Consider the following 17,836-nt stretch of genomic DNA (forward strand, 5'->3'; position numbering starts at 1 on the left):
TTGAGTCACATAGGTGGAGGCTGGGAGATGTCAGTGGTGCAGAAGTGGTTGCATGGGAGATTGTGCCACCATTTTATGAAACAGACTTAAGTTCACCAGATATGATGGATCCAAAATGCCCTTTTGAGGGGGAGGGCAGGATGGCAGAGGAGTAGTTGCCTCAACTTACCTGGCCCCACCCACTTACCTAGGTAACTTTCAAATCATCCTGAAAACCTATGAATTTGACCTAAGATTTAAAGAGAGAATAGCTGGATGCTACAGAGAGAAGGGTTTTTGCTTCTAAAGGTCCTGGATATATTTTCCACTTCTAGATAACCTTCAATATACTCGACTTAATTTTGGGAGATATACAAGACATGTTTTATTTAGTTTTGTTTTGTTTTGTTTTGTGTTTTTTCTTTTCTCTGCCTCATTTTGTTCTACAATGTCAGAAGTTAATAGCTTCTAAAACATGATCAGTATGCACCCAGAACCAAGTGGTATACTGTGCTGGTTCATTCTGTGAGATTCCCTATTCCCATTCTGCCCCCATCTTTGTCTCATTTATGTTTTGGTGGTCGATGGTAGGGTCTTCTACAAGTATTCTGCTTTATATAAATTTGGATTTCAATTTGATGTCAGAAAGCCAATTCAGAAGCACAATTATAAAGCTACTGGTAGCTCTGGAAAAAAAGCTTAAAGGAATTGAGAGACTTCATGACTACAAAATTTAGATATAATCAGGCCAAAATTAGAAATCAATCAACTGAAATGCAATCCAAACTGGAGGTCGTAACAATGAGGGTTAAAGAGGTAGAAGAAACAGTGAGTGACATAGAAGACAAGATGATGGCAAGGAAGGAAATGGAGGAAAAAAGAGAAAATCAATTAAAACATCATGAGGAAAGGTTAAAGGGAAATAAATGATAGCCTCAGAAGGAAAAATCTATGTATAATTGGGGTTCCAGAGGGCGCTGAGAGGGCTAGAGGGCCAGAAAGCATATTTGAACAAATGATAGCTGAGAACTTCCCTAACTTGGGTAGGGAAACAGGCATTCAGATCCAGGAGATATAGAGGATCCCCCTCCCTAAAATCAATAAAACCATTCAACACCTCAACATTTAATACTGAAATGGCAAATTCCAAAGATAAAGAGAAAATCCTTAAAGCAGCAAGAGACAAGAGATCCCTAACTTATATGGGGAGAAATATTAGATTAACAGGAGACCTCTCCACAGAGACCTGGCAGGTCAGAAAGGGCTGGCGGGGTATATTCAGGGTCCTAAATGAGAAGAACCTACAGCCAAGAATACTTCATCCAGCAAGGCTCTCATTCAGAATATAATGAGAGATAAAGAGCTTCCAAGATAGGCAGAAACTGACCACAAAACCAGCTCTGCAAGAAATATTATGGGGACTATGTAAAAGAAAGAGGAAGCCCAAAGAAATAATCCACAGAAACAGGGACTGGATAGGTATTACAATGACACTAAATTCATATCTTTAATAGTAACTCTGAATGTGAATGGGCTAAATGATCCCATCAAAAGATGCAGGGTTTCATACCGGATAAAAAAGCAAGACCCATCTTTTGGTGTCTACAAGAGACTCATTTTAGACCTAATGACAACTATAGCCTGAAAATGAAAGGTTGGAGAAATATTTACCAGTCAAATGGTCCTCAAAGCTGGGGTAGCAATCCACATATCAGATAAATTAAAGTTATCCCAAAGACTGTAGTAAGAGATGAAGAGGGACACTATATCATACTTAAAGGGTCTATCCAGCAAGAGGACTTAACAATCATGAATATTTATACTCCTAATATGGGAGCTGCCAAGTATATCAATCAATAACCAAAATTAAGACATACTTAGATAATAATACACTAATACTGGGAGAATTCAACATGGCACTTTCTGCAAATGACAGATATTCTAAGCACAACATCTCCAAAGAAACAAGAGCTTTAAATGATACACCTCGCCCCGCCCCCGGGCCCCGCGCAGAGCCGCAGCCTCGCGGTCCCGCGGGGGCGCCGCAGGGATGGTGCCGGCGGCCGGCGCCCAGGCGCACTTCCAGAGGGGCAGTCTGCCCTGGTTCACCGCCATCGCCCTGTCCTTCGGGTATTACACGTGGGTTGTCTTCTGGCCTCAGAGTGTCCCTTATCAGAGCCTCGGACCCCTGGGCCTCTTCACTCAGTACTTGGTGGACCATCATCACACCCTCTTGCACAGCGGGTATTGGCTTGCCTAGCTGATTCACGTGGGAGAGTCCTTGTACGCCATGGTTTTGTGCAAGTCTAAAGGCATCACAAATGGTCGGGCTCAACTACTCTGGTTCCTACAAACTTTCCTCTTTGGGATAGCATCTCTCTCCATCTTGATTGCTTACAGACCAAAACGCCAAAAATCTAAAAGCTTTCTCTATACTTTGACATTCAACTTCACCGTTTTGGGGGTGGGAGGGATGCTGGGGGTGCTGGAGTTTACTTGATCTTTCTACTTTCCAGAAATTTAAGACCCTCTGGTTATTCAACATTCTTTCATACGCTCTGGTTGAGCTTGGCTAGAGAAGCGGAAAGGATTTCAGCTTTCCAATTCTGCAGACTCACTTTTGTGGCAGAGGGCCCCCAGCTCCCTTCTTGGGGTCTTTGGCAGTGTTGATGCTCTTTGTGTCATCTGGTTTAAGCTGTGTGCTAAAATTGCTTGTTGGTATGACTTTGCTCCCACCTTCTGACTAAGACACCATACCTTGACCACCCCACCTGAGCTCTCCTTTCCCCAGATTTCGTGTACCTTTCTGAACCAGGACAGAGTAACATTTCTACAACACATCCATTCCACATACACTGGGCACCTGTGAAGCAGGATCTTACCTTCCCAAACTCCCATTTCTCACACACCAAGAAAGATAAGGTTAAGATAATAAGCAAGTGCCAGGAATGGGCCAGGCCGAGCAGTAACATAGAGGCACAGAGGACAGGTTGAGGACCAGGAGGAAAGGATGGGGCAATGCCTTCCCTTAAGCCAGTCAGGAGCGATCCTTCCCTCTACGTAGTCCCTTGGACACAGCACTCAGTGGTGTGCAGGGGTCTGATGGCCGCTGCTAGATGGCTCCTTCTGGTCGGGAGCACATTTTAGCTTGATTTCTTTTCTCAGGACCTGTCCCATTGCCTTGCACACAGGTGTTCTATCAGTATTTTCTGGTCCTCTGAATGAAAACTTCCCACTAGTTCAGTATCATTCCAGTTGTTACAGGAAAACTGCAGAACCCACTCAGTGTATTCTCTTCTCAAAGGAGCACAGGCCTGCCCTTGACTGGTGGTACCACCACTCTGTGGGTCCCCCAGTAGGGAACCAGTGTCTTTTTCATACTTGCCTATTCTTAGTCACTTTCTTTTTCTTTTTTCTTTTCTTTTTTTTTTAAGATTTTATTTGAGAGAGAGAGGCAGAGGGAGAAGCAGGCTCCATGCAGGGAGCCTGATAGGGGACTCGATCCTGGTCTCCAGGCTCACACCCTGGGCTGAAGGCTGCACCACCGCTGAGCCACCCGGGCTGCCCCTCTTAGTCATTTTCTACAGACTGTAATGTCTCCCTCCAGCTCCATCTTACTCACAGACATTCCTGAGCTAGAGATTCTAACTGGGAGCTACTTACTACCTCTCCTACTCACCTGACCAGACCTTTTTACTACTACTGACTGGCAAAATGACTCTGTCACCTAAGGGCCATTAGGGTTCCTTTCCTGGAGGACCACCTGCCTGCCACCTTCTCTAGGCACTAGACCTTATTTCCCATCTGTGATGTGGTAGGGCATGTTCTCTGCCTTAAGCAAACATTTATGAGAGACAGTCCCCTCCCCCCAAAAAGAGACCTCAAGTAAAACTACAACCCTGAAAGGTTATGGATTAAGGGTTGTTTCTGGTGGAGATCACTTTCTACAACTAAATCTCCATTTTTCCTGTTTCCTCTTTTGTTGAAGGGGTTGCCTTTTGGTAAAGAAAAAGATTTTTAATCGTAGAGTTAAATATCATGGAAATCCCAGACAGATTTTTTTAAAAGCATGGTCCTCTGGAAAGAGAAATAGTAATGACGGTAATATTAACGGTGACAGCAACAATATGGCAGATTATTGAATGAAATGAATTAACTTGAATAAATGCTGTGAATTGTCTCCAAAAAAATAAAAAAATAAAATAAATGATACACCTCAAACATGAGGAGGTTAAAGGGCATCCTGCTAAAAGATGAATGGGTCAACCAGGAAATTAGAGAATAATTAAAAAGATTCATGGAAACTAATGCAAATGAAGATACAACCATTCAAAATCTTTGGGATACAGCAAAAGCAGGCCTGAGAGGGAAATACATTGCAATACAAGCATCCCTCAAAAAATAGGAAAAAATTCAAATACACAAGCTAACCTTGTACCTAAAGGAACTGAGGAAGAACAGCAAATAAAAACCTACACCAAGCAGAAGAAGAGAGTTAATAAAGTTTTGAGCAGAACTCAATGAAATAGAGACCAGTATTGTGGAGCAGATCAACAAAACCAGGAGATCGTTCTTTGAAAGAATTAATAAGATAGATAAACCTTTAGCCAGTCATATTAAAAACAAGAGAGAAGAGACTCAAATTAATAAAATCATGAATGAAAAAGGAGAGATCGCCACCAATACCAAGAAATAGAAATGATTTTAAAAACATATTATGAGCAGCTATATGCCAATAAATTAGGCAATCCAAAATAAATGGATGCATTTCTGGAAAACCACAAACTACCAAAACTGAAACAGGAAAAAGAAAAAAGAAAAAAAAAGAAAACAACAACAACAACAAAAAACCTGAACAGGCTGATAACCAGGGAGGAAAGTGAAGCGCTCATCAAAAACCTCCCAAGACACAAAAGTCCCGGGCCAGATGGCTTCCCAGGGAAATTCTATCAAATGTTCAAAGAAGAAACAATGCCTATTCTACTAAAGCTGTTCTGAAAGATAGAAAGAGATGGAGTACTTCCAAACTCATTTTATGAGGCCAGCATCACCTTAATTCCAAAACTAGACAAAAACCCCACCAAGAGAGGGAGGGGCAAGATGGCGGCAGAGCAGGGTCTCCAAGTCACTTGTCCTCAACAAATTACCTAGAAAACCATCCAATCATCCTGAAAATCTACGAATTCGGCCTGAGATTTAAAGAGAGACCAGCTGGAACGCTACAGTGAGAAGAGTTCGCGCTTCTATCAAGGTAGGAAGACGGGGGGGGGGGGGGGGGGGGAAATAAAGGAACAAAAGGCCTCCGAGGGGGAGGGGGAGGCCGGGGCGAGTGTCCCCAGGACAGGAGAGCCCCGTCGCGGAGGAGCAGGAGCTGCACCGACCTTCCCGGGCGGAAAGGCCTCCCGGGGAATTGGAGCAGGATCCCCAGAAAGGCGGGGATGCCCTCGGGCTCCCGGGGACAGTAACAGAGGAACCGCGCCCCGGGAGATGCGCCCCGAGCTCCCTAAGGGCTGCAGCGCTCGGCGGGACCCGGAGCAGCTCGGAGGGGCTCGGGCGGCGGCTCCGCGGAGGGGGCTGCGGGGCTCCGGGAGCAGCTCGGAGGGGCTCGGGCGGCGGCTCCACGGGGGGGGCTGCGGGGCAGGAGCGCGAATCCAACAGCGCAGGCCCCGGAGCACAGGGCGCCGGGACACAGCCCAGGATCCGGCCTCCCCCGGGACAGGCAGAGGCCGGGAGGGCCCAGGACAGCAAGGGCGCTCCTGCCTGGAGCTGAGCAGATCAGCGGCCCCGCCCGGGAGCCCCCAGGCCCTGCAGACGGAGAGCCCCGGAGCTACTGCGGGAGCTGACTCCAGGGTCCCAGAGCTGCCCCCGCCACTGTGGCTTCCTCCCGGGGCCTCACGGGGTGAACAACCCCCACTGAGCCCTGCACCAGGCAGGGGCAGAGCAGCTCCCCCAGGTGCTAACACCTGAGAATCAGCACAGCAGGCCCCTCCCCCAGAAGACCAGCTAGAGGGACAAGTTCCAAGGGAAGTCAAGGGACTTAAAGTACACAGAATCGGAAGATACTCCCCGTGGTTTTTGCTTTTGTTTTTTTTGTTTGTTTGTTTTTTGTTTTTGTTTTTGTTTTTTTTTGTGTTTTTTTTTTTGTTTGTTTGTTTTGTTTTGTGTTTTTTTTTCTTTCTTCTTGATTTCTGATTGCTTACCCCACCCCACCCCCCCTTTTTTTTTCTTTTATCTCCTTTCTTTCTTTTTCTTCTCTTTTTCCCCTTTTTTTTCTTCTTTCTCTTTTTTCTTTTTCTCTTTTCTTTCCTTCTCTCTCTTTTTCTCCTTTTCTCAATACAACTTGTTTTTGGCCACTCTGCACTGAGCAAAATGACTAGAAGGAAAACCTCACCTCAAAAAAAAGAATCAGAAACAGCCCACTCTCCCACAGAGTTACAAAATATGGATTACAATTCAATGTCAGAAAGCCAATTCAGAAGCACTATTTTACAGCTACTGGTGGCTCTAGAAAAAACCATAAAGGACTCAAGAGACTTCATGACTGCAGAATTTAGATCCAACCAGGCAGAAATTAAAAATCAATTAAATGAGATGCAATCCAAGCTAGAAGTCCTAACGACGAGGGTTAACGAGGTGGAAGAACGAGTGAGTGACATAGAAGACAAGCTGATGGCAAAGAGGGAAACTGAGGAAAAAAGAGACAAGCAATTAAAAGACCATGAGGATAGATTAAGGGAAATAAATGACAGCCTGAGGAAGAAAAACCTACGTTTAATTGGGGTTCCTGAGGGCGCCGAAAGGGACAGAGGGCCAGAATATGTATCTGAACAAATCATAGCTGAAAACTTTCCGAATCTGGGAAGGGAAACAGGCATTCAGATCCAGGAAATAGAGAGATCCCCCCCTAAAATCAACAAAAACCGTTCAACACCTCGACATTTAATAGTGAAGCTTGCAAATTCCAAAGATAAGGAGAAAATCCTTAAAGCAGCAAGAGAAAAAAAGTCCCTGACTTTTATGCGGAGGAATATTAGGGTAACAGCAGACCTCTCCACAGAGACCTGGCAGGCCAGAAAGGGCTGGCAGGATATATTCAGGGTCCTAAATGAAAAGAACATGCAACCAAGAATACTTTATCCAGCAAGGCTTTCATTCAAAATGGAAGGAGAGATAAAGAGCTTCCAAGACAGGCAGCAACTGAAAGAATATGTAACCTCCAAACCAGCTCTGCAAGAAATTTTAAGGGGGACTCTTAAAATTCCCCTTTAAGAAGAAGTTCAGTGGAACAATCCACAAAAACAAGGACTGAATAGATATGATGACACTAAACTCATATCTATCAATAGTAACTCTGAACGTGAACGGGCTTAATGACCCCATCAAAAGGCGCAGGGTTTCAGACTGGATAAAAAAGCAGGACCCATCTATTTGCTGTCTACAAGAGACTCATTTTAGACAGAAGGACACCTACAACCTGAAAATAAGAGGTTGGAGAACCATTTACCATTCAAATGGTCCTCAAAAGAAAGCAGGGGTTGCCATCCTTATATCAGATAAATTAAAATTTACCCCAAAGACTATAGTGAGAGATGAAGAGGGACACTATCTCATACTCAAAGGATCTATCCAACAAGAGGACTTAACAATCCTCAATATATATGCCCCGAATGTGGGAGCTGCCAAATATTTAAACCAATTAATAACCAAACTGAAGAAATACCTTGATAATAATACACTTATACTTGGTGACTTCAATCTAGCTCTTTCTACCCTGGATAGGTCTTCTAAGCACAACATATCCAAAGAAACGAGAGCTTTAAATGATACACTGGACCAGATGGATTTCACAGATATCTACAGAACTTTACATCCAAACTCAACTGAATACACATTCTTCTCAAGTGCACATGGAACTTTCTCCAGAATAGACCACATACTGGGTCACAAATCGGGTCTGAACCGATACCAAAAGATCGGGATAGTCCCCTGTATATTCTCAGACCATAATGCCTTGAAATTAGAACTTAATCACAACAAGAAGTATGGAAGGACCACAAACACGTGGAGGTTAAGGACCATCCTGCTAAAAGATGAAAAGGTCAACCAGGAAATTAAGGAAGAATTAAAAAGATTCATGGAAACTAATGAGAATGAAGATACAACCGTTCAAAATCTTTGGGATGCAGCAAAAGCAGTCCTGAGGGGGAAATGCATCGCAATACAAGCATCCATTCAAAAACTGGAAAGATCTCAAATTCAAAAGCTCACCTTACACATAAAGGAACTAGAGAAAAAGCAACAAATAGACCCCACCCCCAGCAGAAGAAGACAGTTAATTAAAATTCGAGCAGAACTCAATGATATCGAGACCAAAAGAACTGTGGAACAGATCAACAGAACCAGGAGTTGGTTCTTTGAAAGAATTAATAAGTTAGATAAACCATTAGCCAACCTTATTAAAAAGAAAAGAGAGAAGACTCAAATTAATAAAATCATGAATGAGAAAGGAGAGATCACTACCAACACCAAGGAAATACAAACGATTTTAAAAACATATTATGAACAGCTGTACGCCAATAAATTAGGAAATCTAGAAGAAATGGACGCATTCCTGGAAAGCCACAAACTACCAAAACTGGAGCAGGAAGAAATAGAAAACCTGAACAGGCCAATAACCAGGGAGGAAATTGAAGCAGTCATCAAAAACCTCCCAAGACACAAGAGTCCAGGGCCAGATGGCTTCCCAGGGGAATTCTATCAAACGTTTAAAGAAGAAATCATACCTATTCTACTAAAGCTGTTTGGAAAGATAGAAAGAGATGGAGTACTTCCAAGTTCGTTCTACGAGGCCAGCATCACCTTAATTCCGAAACCAGACAAAGACCCCACCAAAAAGGAGAATTACAGACCAATATCCCTGATGAACATGGATGCAAAAATTCTCAACAAGATACTAGCCAATAGGATCCAACAACACATTAAGAAAATTATTCACCATGACCAAGTAGGATTTATCCCTGGGACACAAGGCTGGTTCAACACTCGTAAAACCATCAATGTGATTCATCATATCAGCAAGAGAAAAACCAAGAACCATATGATACTCTCATTAGATGCAGAGAAAGCATTTGACAAAATACAGCATCCATTCCTGATCAAAACCCTTCAGAGTGTTGGGATAGAGGGAACTTTCCTCGACATCTTAAAAGCCATCTACGAAAAGCCCACAGCAAATATCATTCTCAATGGGGAAGCACTGGGAGCCTTTCCCCTAAGATCAGGAACAAGACAGGGATGTCCACTCTCACCACTGCTGTTCAACATAGTTCTGGAAGTCCTCGCCTCAGCAATCAGACAACAAAAAGACATTAAAGGCATTCAAATTGGCAAAGAAGAAGTCAAACTCTCCCTCTTCGCCGATGACATGATACTCTACATAGAAAACCCAAAAGCCTCCACCCCAAGATTGCTAGAACTCATACAGAAATTTGGTAGCGTGGCAGGATACAAAATCAATGCCCAGAAATCAATGGCATTTCTATACACTAACAATGAGACTGAAGAAAGAGAAATTAAGGAGTCAATCCCATTTACAATTGCACCCAAAAGCATAAGATACCTAGGAATAAACCTAACCAAAGAGGTAAAAGATCTATACCCTAAAAACTATAGAACACTTCTGAAAGAAATTGAGGAAGACACAAAGAGATGGAAAAATATTCCATGCTCATGGATTGGCAGAATTAATATTGTAAAAATGTCAATGTTACCCAGGGCAATTTATACGTTTAATGCAATCCCTATCAAAATACCATGGACTTTCTTCAGAGAGTTAGAACAAATTATTTTAAGATTTGTGTGGAATCAGAAAAGACCCCGAATAGCCAGGGGAATTTTAAAAAAGAAAACCATAGCTGGGGGCATCACAATGCCAGATTTCAGGTTGTACTACAAAGCTGTGGTCATCAAGACAGTGTGGTACTGGCACAAAAACAGACACATAGATCAATGGAACAGAATAGAGAACCCAGAAGTGGACCCTGAAATGTACGGTCATCTAATATTCGATAAAGGAGGAAAGACTATCCATTGGAAGAAAGACAGTCTCTTCAATAAATGGTGCTGGGAAAATTGGACATCCACATGCAGAAGAATGAAACTGGACCACTCTCTTTCACCATACACAAAGATAAACTCAAAATGGATGAGAGATCTAAATGTGAGACAAGATTCCATCAAAATCCTAGAGGAGAACACAGGCAACACCCTTTTTGAACTTGGCCAAAGTAATTTCTTGCAAGATACATCCACAAAGGCAAAAGAAACAAAAGCAAAAATGAACTATTGGGACTTCATCAAGATAAGAAGCTTTTGCACAGCAAAGGATACAGTCAACAAAACTAAAAGACAACCTACAGAATGGGAGAAGATATTTGCAAATGATGTATCAGATAAAGGGCTAGTTTCCAAAATCTATAAAGAACTTATTAAACTCAACAGCAAAGAAACAAACAATCCAATCATGAAATGGGCAAAAGACATGAAGAGAAATCTCACAGAGGAAGACATGGACATGGCCAACAAGCACGTGAGAAAATGCTCTGCATCACTTGCCATCAGGGAAATACAAATCAAAACCACAATGAGATACCACCTCACACCAGTGAGAATGGGGAAAATTAACAAGGCAGGAAACCACAAATGTTGGAGAGGATGCGGAGAAAAGGGAACCCTCTTACACTGTTGGTGGGAATGTGAACTGGTGCAGCCACTCTGGAAAACTGTGTGGAGGTTCCTCAAAGAGTTAAAAATAGACCTGCCCTACGACCCAGCAATTGCACTGTTGGGGATTTACCCCAAAGATTCAGATGCAATGAAACGTCGGGACACCTGCACCCCGATGTTTCTATCAGCAATGGCCACAATAGCCAAACTGTGGAAGGAGCCTCGGTGTCCATCGAAAGATGAATGGATAAAGAAGATGTGGTTTATGTATACAATGGAATATTACTCAGCCATTAGAAACGACAAATACCCACCATTTGCTTCAACGTGGATGGAACTGGAGGGTATTATGCTGAGTGAAATAAGTCAATCGGAGAAGGACAAACAGTGTATGTTCTCATTCATTTGGGGAATATGAATAATAGTGAAAGGGAATATAAAGGAAGGGAGAAGAAATGTTGGGAAATATCAGGAAGGGAGACAGAACATAAAGACTCCTAACTCGGGGAAACGAACTAGGGGTGGTGGAGGGGGAGGAGGGCGGGTGTTGGAGGGGAATGGGTGACGGGCACTGAGGTGGACACTTGACGGGATGAGCACTGGGTGTTTTTTTGTATGTTGGTAAATTGAACACCAATAAAAATTAATTAAAAAAAAAAAAAGAAAAAAAATCACCTGCCCTTCAAAAAAAAAAAAAAAAAAAAACCCCACCAAAAAGGAGAATTATAGACCAATCAATATCCCTGATGAACACAGATGCAAAAATTCTCAACAAGATACTAGCCATAGGATCCAAAAGTACATTAAGAAGATTATTCATCATGACCAAGTGGGATTTATCCCGGGATGCAAGGCTGGCTCAATACTCATAAAACAATCAACGTGATAGATCATGTCAACAAGAGAAAAAAACATATGATCCTCTCAATAGATGCAGAGAAAGCATTTGACAAAATACAGCATCCATTGCTGATCAAAACTCTTCAGAGTGTAGGGATAGAGGGAACTTTCCTCAGCATCTTAAAAGCCATATATGAAAAGCCCACAGCAAATATCATTCTCAATGGGGAAGCCCAGGGAGCCTTTCCCCTAAGATCAGGAACACGACAGGGATGTCCACTCTCACCACCGCTATTCAACAGTACTAGAAGTCCTAGCCTCAGCAATCAGACAACAAAAAGAAATAAAAGGCATTCAAAATGACAAAGAAGAAGTCAAACTCTCCCTCTTCACAGATGACATGATATGGTACATAGAAAACCCAAAAGACCCCACCCCAAGATTGCTAGAACTCATACAGCAATTTGGCAGTGTGGCAGGATACAAAATCAATGCCCAGAAACCAGTGGCATTTTATACACTAACAATGAAACTGAAGAAAGAGAAATTAAGGAGTCAATCCCATTTACAATTGCACCCAAAAGCTTAAGATACCTAGGAATAAACCTTACCAAAGAGGTAAAGGTTCTATATCCTAAAAACTTTAGAACACTTCTGAAAGAAACTGAGGAAGACACAAAGTGATGGAAAAATATTCTATGCTCATGGATTGGAATAATTAATATTGTGAAAATATGCTACCCAGGGCAGTTTACACATTTAATGCAATCCCTATCAAAATACCATGAACTTTCCTCAGAGAGTTGGAACAAATCATCTTAAGATTTGTGTGGAATCAGAAAAGACCCCAAATAGCCAGGGGAATACTGAAAAACAAAACAAAACCAGAGCCAGCGGCACCACAATGCTGGATTTCAGGTTGTACTACAAGGCTGTGGTCATCAAGACAGTGTGGTACTGGCAGAAAAACAGACACATAGATCAATGGAACAGAATAGAGAACCCAGAAATGGGCCCTCAACTCTATGACCAACTAACATTCGACAAAGCAGGAAAGACTATCCACTAGAAAAAGGAGAATCTCTTCAATAAATGGTGCTGGGAAAATTGGACAGCCATGTGCAGAAGAATGAAACTCAACCATTCTCATACACCACACATAATGATAAACTCAAAATGGATGAAAGATCTAAATGTGAGACAAGAATCCATCAAAATCCTAGAGGAGAACACAGGCAACACCCTTTTTGAAGTTGGCCACAGCAACTTCTTGCAAGATACATCCATGAAGGCAAGGGAAACAAAAGCAAAAATGAACTATTGGGACTTCATCAATATAAAAAGCTTCTGCACAGCAAAGGAAACAATCAACAAAACTAACGACAACCTACAGAATGGGCGAAGATATTTGCAAATGATGTATCAGATAAAGGGCTAGTTTCCAAGATCTATAAAGAACTTATTAAACTAAACAGCAAAGAAACAAACAATCCAATCATGAAATGAGAGAAAGACATAAAGAGAAATTTCACAGAGGAAGACATAGACATGGCCAACAAACATGAGAAAATGCTCTGCATCACTTGCCATCAGGGAAATACAAATCAAAAGCACACTGAGATACCACCTCACACCAGTGAGAATGGGGAAAATTAACAAGACAGGAAACAACAAATGTTGGAGAGGATGTGAAGAAAAGGGAACCCTCTTACACTGTTGGTGGGAATGTGAACTGGTACAACCACTCTGGAAAACTGTGTGGAGGTTCCTCAAAGAGTTAAAAATAGAGCTACCATAAGATCCAGCAATTGCACTGCTGGGGATTTATCCCCAAAGATACAGATGCAGTGAAACAGCAGGACACCTGCACCCCAGTGTTTCTAGCAGCAATGTCCACAATAGCCAAACTGTGGAAAGAGCCTCAGTGCCCATCAAAAGATGAATGGATGAAGAAGAGGTGGTCTATATACACAACTCAGCCATTAGAAATGACAAATACCCACCATTTGCTTCAACGTGGATGGAACTGGAGGGTATTATGCTGAGTGAATTAAGTCAATCGGAGAAGGACAAACATTATATGGTCTCATTCATTCAGGCAATATAAAAAATAGTGAAAGGGAATAAAGGGGAAAGGAGAGATAATGAGTGGGAAAAAATCAGAGAGGGTGACAAACCATGAGAGACTCCTAACTCTGGGAAATGAACAAGGGGTAGTGGAAGGGGAGATCGATGGGGGATAGAGTGACTGGGTGACGGGCACTGAGGGGGGGCACTTGATGGGATGAGCACTGGGTGTTATGCTATATGTTGGCAATCAAACTCCAATAAAGAAAATATACAAAAAACAAATACCTTTTCTGTTGTATGATGCATTGCTACTATACCCACTGAGCCTCATGAATTAATGGGACTGATAACACGCATAACCTCCATTAAGTCATGAAGTCACTTATCATCAGTCCGCACTACTGTAGCCCAGCAGTGCATCACATCAGTTGAATGCTAGAATGACTCCATCATCCAGTGTGTCATTTTGCCTGTACCTATCCCAAGTCAGGTGAGAATCTTTCTGTGATATCACAGCGTGCCACTTACCATCAGCAGTGGGATCTGCATTACATTCTAATGGTGAGAGACTTCGATGGTTACACAGGGCAGATAATTGAAAGGACTCATAAATCCCACAGGATATATTCATGTGAGGATTTAATGAAGCTAAACAATTTTGTACAGAACAGTAGAAATAAAATGCAGGTAAACATGAGCTGAAATATTTTTAGGCACAGCTCTCTGGTGTCCTTGCTCTTTAACCTTAGAGTGTGAACTACTAAGACATAGATGAGGAATCGTGGTTTCAGGAGGGCTGAAGCAAAAGTTTCCAAGAGGGTAACTTCTTGTATGCCCCAATGGACACACACCTAAGCCAGCTGCTAATTGATTTCACTGGGGGTAAGTCATCAATCTATACATCCCTAAACAACAAAAATAAGGTGGCTTTAGGTGCAGAGGAAGTTTCAAGCATTAAATAGCTCATTATAACCTACTAGCTAGCCTATCTCCTCCTTATCTTGGCCTAGAGTCAGTATCAGACTTGCAGGCAGCCCCACAGATAAGACAGATAAGTAGTTCTGCTTTGAGATAACATTATCTTACAGAGTGACCTAGTTCCAGAATTTTATTCTGAACTCTTGCTTCCTAAGAATGCTTCTGGTTTTAACTTCTTAGTTTTTTGTGTTTTCTCCAAAGCATAACCTGGGTCAAAGTCATGGCTGCAGATCATTTATTTATGAAATTCCTAGAATTCAGAAGTTGGTGAACAGGGAAAGTGAGAAGGAAAAGAGGGAAAAAACATCAGAATGGGTGCTTTATTGAGGTTTTGAGATAGAGAAACTAAAGGGATCCCATGAAAACCTGCTTTTTGTTTTTTTTTTCACTCCTTTTCCTGCTTCTATTTTTGCGAAGACCTAAACAACCCTGCCTCACACAGGCCTTATAGAACAGATAATGTATGTCCTTGTAAAGGTCAAGGAGTTAATGATTTCCTTAGAGTCTTCCATCCCAATAGATAATATCTAAGGACTAACCAGGTTGGGTCATCATGAACATTTTCTTTTCTTTTTTAAATTTAATTTAATTAATTTGTTTTTGAGCGTGAAAGAACATGCATGCTCACAAGCTGGTGTGCAGGATGGGGAGCAAGGGTGAGAGAAGGACAAGCAGACTCTGAGCTGAGTGCAGAGCCCTATTTGAAACTTGATTTCACAACCCTGAGATCAAGACCCTTAACTGAGCCACTTAACTGACACTTAACTGAGCCACTGAACTGAGCCACTCAGGTGCCCATCATGAACATTTCCTAAGACCACTGACTCATCAAGACCCCTGGCTCAGGACAGAAGTGATTTATGGAAGACACCTAAACGCTCATCTTTGTTCCTAGATGTCTGAGAAGGTATGTGCACTAGACCGCAATCCTCAGTAAAAAATCCAGACTTGAAGCAAAGATGAGACGCTTTTTTTTTTTTTCCTGAGTTACCAAGATACTCTGCATCTGTACTCTATGTCTTCAGCAAACTCTGCTTATTTCCTCTTGGCTTGCATTTGGCTTCTTGCTGCACGAAGCCAAAAACCCTCTTGTCCCTGTATGCAGGATGCTCTCTGGGCCCTTGGATCCAGCCAGCCTGCATCAGTTTCAGCTGGCATCACCAAGGAGGATAAAAAATTTCCTCACACGAATGCCTGTTTGAAGGATGGGATACAGGGGCACCTATATAGTAGCTCTCATTCATATTTGTTGAAATTTGCACCTTGGACTGTTAACTCCTTCATTCACTCAGGCTGCACTAGTGTGCAAAGGGCCAGACTGTAATTGCTCTGAAGAAGACCAGAGCTGTAAATATGGTCCCGTGGCAGAAATCTTTCAGGAATTTTGAGATCCTGTTGTAAAACACAGCCATGATTAAAAATTAAAATTCCATAAATTTATAATTAAATAAATTACATGAAGTACAAAAGTAATTAAAGTAATTAACACTCAAAACCCATCTTGTCCTAATTATTTTCTATTATCTACCCCCTTGTGATCATTTTTCTATTATCTGCATGGTGAAATGCTAACATGTTGGAGTGCTACTGTGTATCTCTTCCCAGAAACACATTCAATATGTCATGCAGTAGCTTGAAATTCGCTGTGGTGAAAATATTTACACCATGGAAATAAAAAAATGTTATAAGTCAGGGCTTGATTCCTGCCCTCTCATCTAGCCCCAGCTTTTGGTTACACAATTACTAGACGGCCATTGCAGACAAGTAATGAGAAACATGTCCTTGAGATGGGAGACAATCAGGATAAGTTGCAATTATCCATCCCATGTGGTTGAAATAAAAAAGGCAAGGATATGCGACATTGGTAGTTAAAATAGTCTTTTCCACTTCCAGTCTCCCAGACTTTATTCCAAAGTGGTTGTGATGTAGAGAATGTGGCTTCCTCTCTAATCTCCATGTCTACCTCAACTACCCTCCAGAGATATTATTGCTCCATTGGACATAGTTGACTTAATGCTTTTAAGGTGGAGAATATCAGGGATGAAAGGGAAAGAAATTAAGGGGTGAAGTGTTACCTGGGACACCGTCCCACACCATTAAAGTTAGTCAGGATAAATGAAACTTGAGTAAGAAGAAAAAGAGGTGGGATAAGAATCTTGAAAATGTCTTCAAAAGCTAAGGAATAGTGGCTAGAAAGTTTGGTGGGTAGTGAATATTGTATCTGACTTAAGTGTTCATAAAATGGGAGGGATTTTACATGAGAATGATGGAATAATAATTGGCAATGTGCCTAGGAAGGAGTCTTGCTAGTAAGAGTTCTCATGGTAAGACCGTCACCTACCATACCTTCTCACATATCACACCCATCCTCATTTTCTCTCTCTCATGTATACGTATCAACAGCAATGCCATACTGAGAACTAGTTCATAAAGAATAAAACAAGTCCTATCTAAGGGTTTTCTACATATTAGGACATGTTTTTTGTTCTCTGTGTATCTTTTAATTTTTAATTTTTTAATTTTTAATTTTTAAAAATTTATTTATTTGAGAAAGAAGGAGAAAGAGGATGCAGAAGGAAGGGCAGAGGGAGAGAGAGAATCCCAAGCAAACACCCTGCTCAATGTGGAGCCAGACATGGGGCTACACGTGGGACTCTGTGTGGGTCTCTATCTCATGACCCTGAGATCATGATCTGAGCTGAAATCAAGAGTCAGATATTTAACTGACTGAGCCCCTGGGGTGCCCCGTCCTTGTGTGTCTTTTTAAACCTCACAGCAGTTTGACAATTTAATATCATTCCCATATTACATTATTATTCCCACATTACAGATGAAGAAACTGAGACACAAAGAATTTCAGTAGCAAATAGTAAGTGGCAAAGCCAGGATACAAACTGTTCTCTGAAAAAAACCAAACAAACACACAACACTTTCTTCATCTTCTTAATCTAGTGAAATCTGCTATTACCTCAAGGCATAGCTGACCTTGTGGTTCTGTCAAGCGATGGATGATTTTATACCTGCAAGGCCGGTAAGCAGAGTGGTATTTTCCTTTTGTCCTAGAGCTGCTTCCAAACTGTTGCTCGTCGTTCTCCTTGAAGTTAAAATCTTAATCCTCTTGGAGAATATGCCAGCAAAACATCCTATTTCTCCCATTTTGGTGTCATCATATGCAAACCATCCTGGCAGTCCTCATTCACTGGCAAATTTAACACCCTACCTTCTTACAACATGTTTGGTGATT

The 17,836-nt window shown here is 41.9% G+C and overlaps 1 protein-coding gene across 1 annotated transcript; it reads left to right on the forward strand.

The window, feature by feature from the left end:
- The first annotated feature begins 1,974 nt into the window (after positions 1 to 1,974).
- Positions 1,975 to 4,186, forward strand: TMEM254 (transmembrane protein 254). Its single transcript, XM_072748869.1, has one exon. It carries the CDS (start codon positions 2,030 to 2,032, stop codon positions 2,237 to 2,239), a length of 210 nt encoding a protein of 69 aa, XP_072604970.1. The 5' UTR covers positions 1,975 to 2,029; the 3' UTR covers positions 2,240 to 4,186.
- Positions 4,187 to 17,836: the final 13,650 nt, after the last annotated feature.

This window comes from Vulpes vulpes, chromosome 2 (genome assembly GCF_048418805.1).
Source record: "Vulpes vulpes isolate BD-2025 chromosome 2, VulVul3, whole genome shotgun sequence".
Classification (NCBI taxonomy): domain Eukaryota; kingdom Metazoa; phylum Chordata; class Mammalia; order Carnivora; family Canidae; genus Vulpes; species Vulpes vulpes.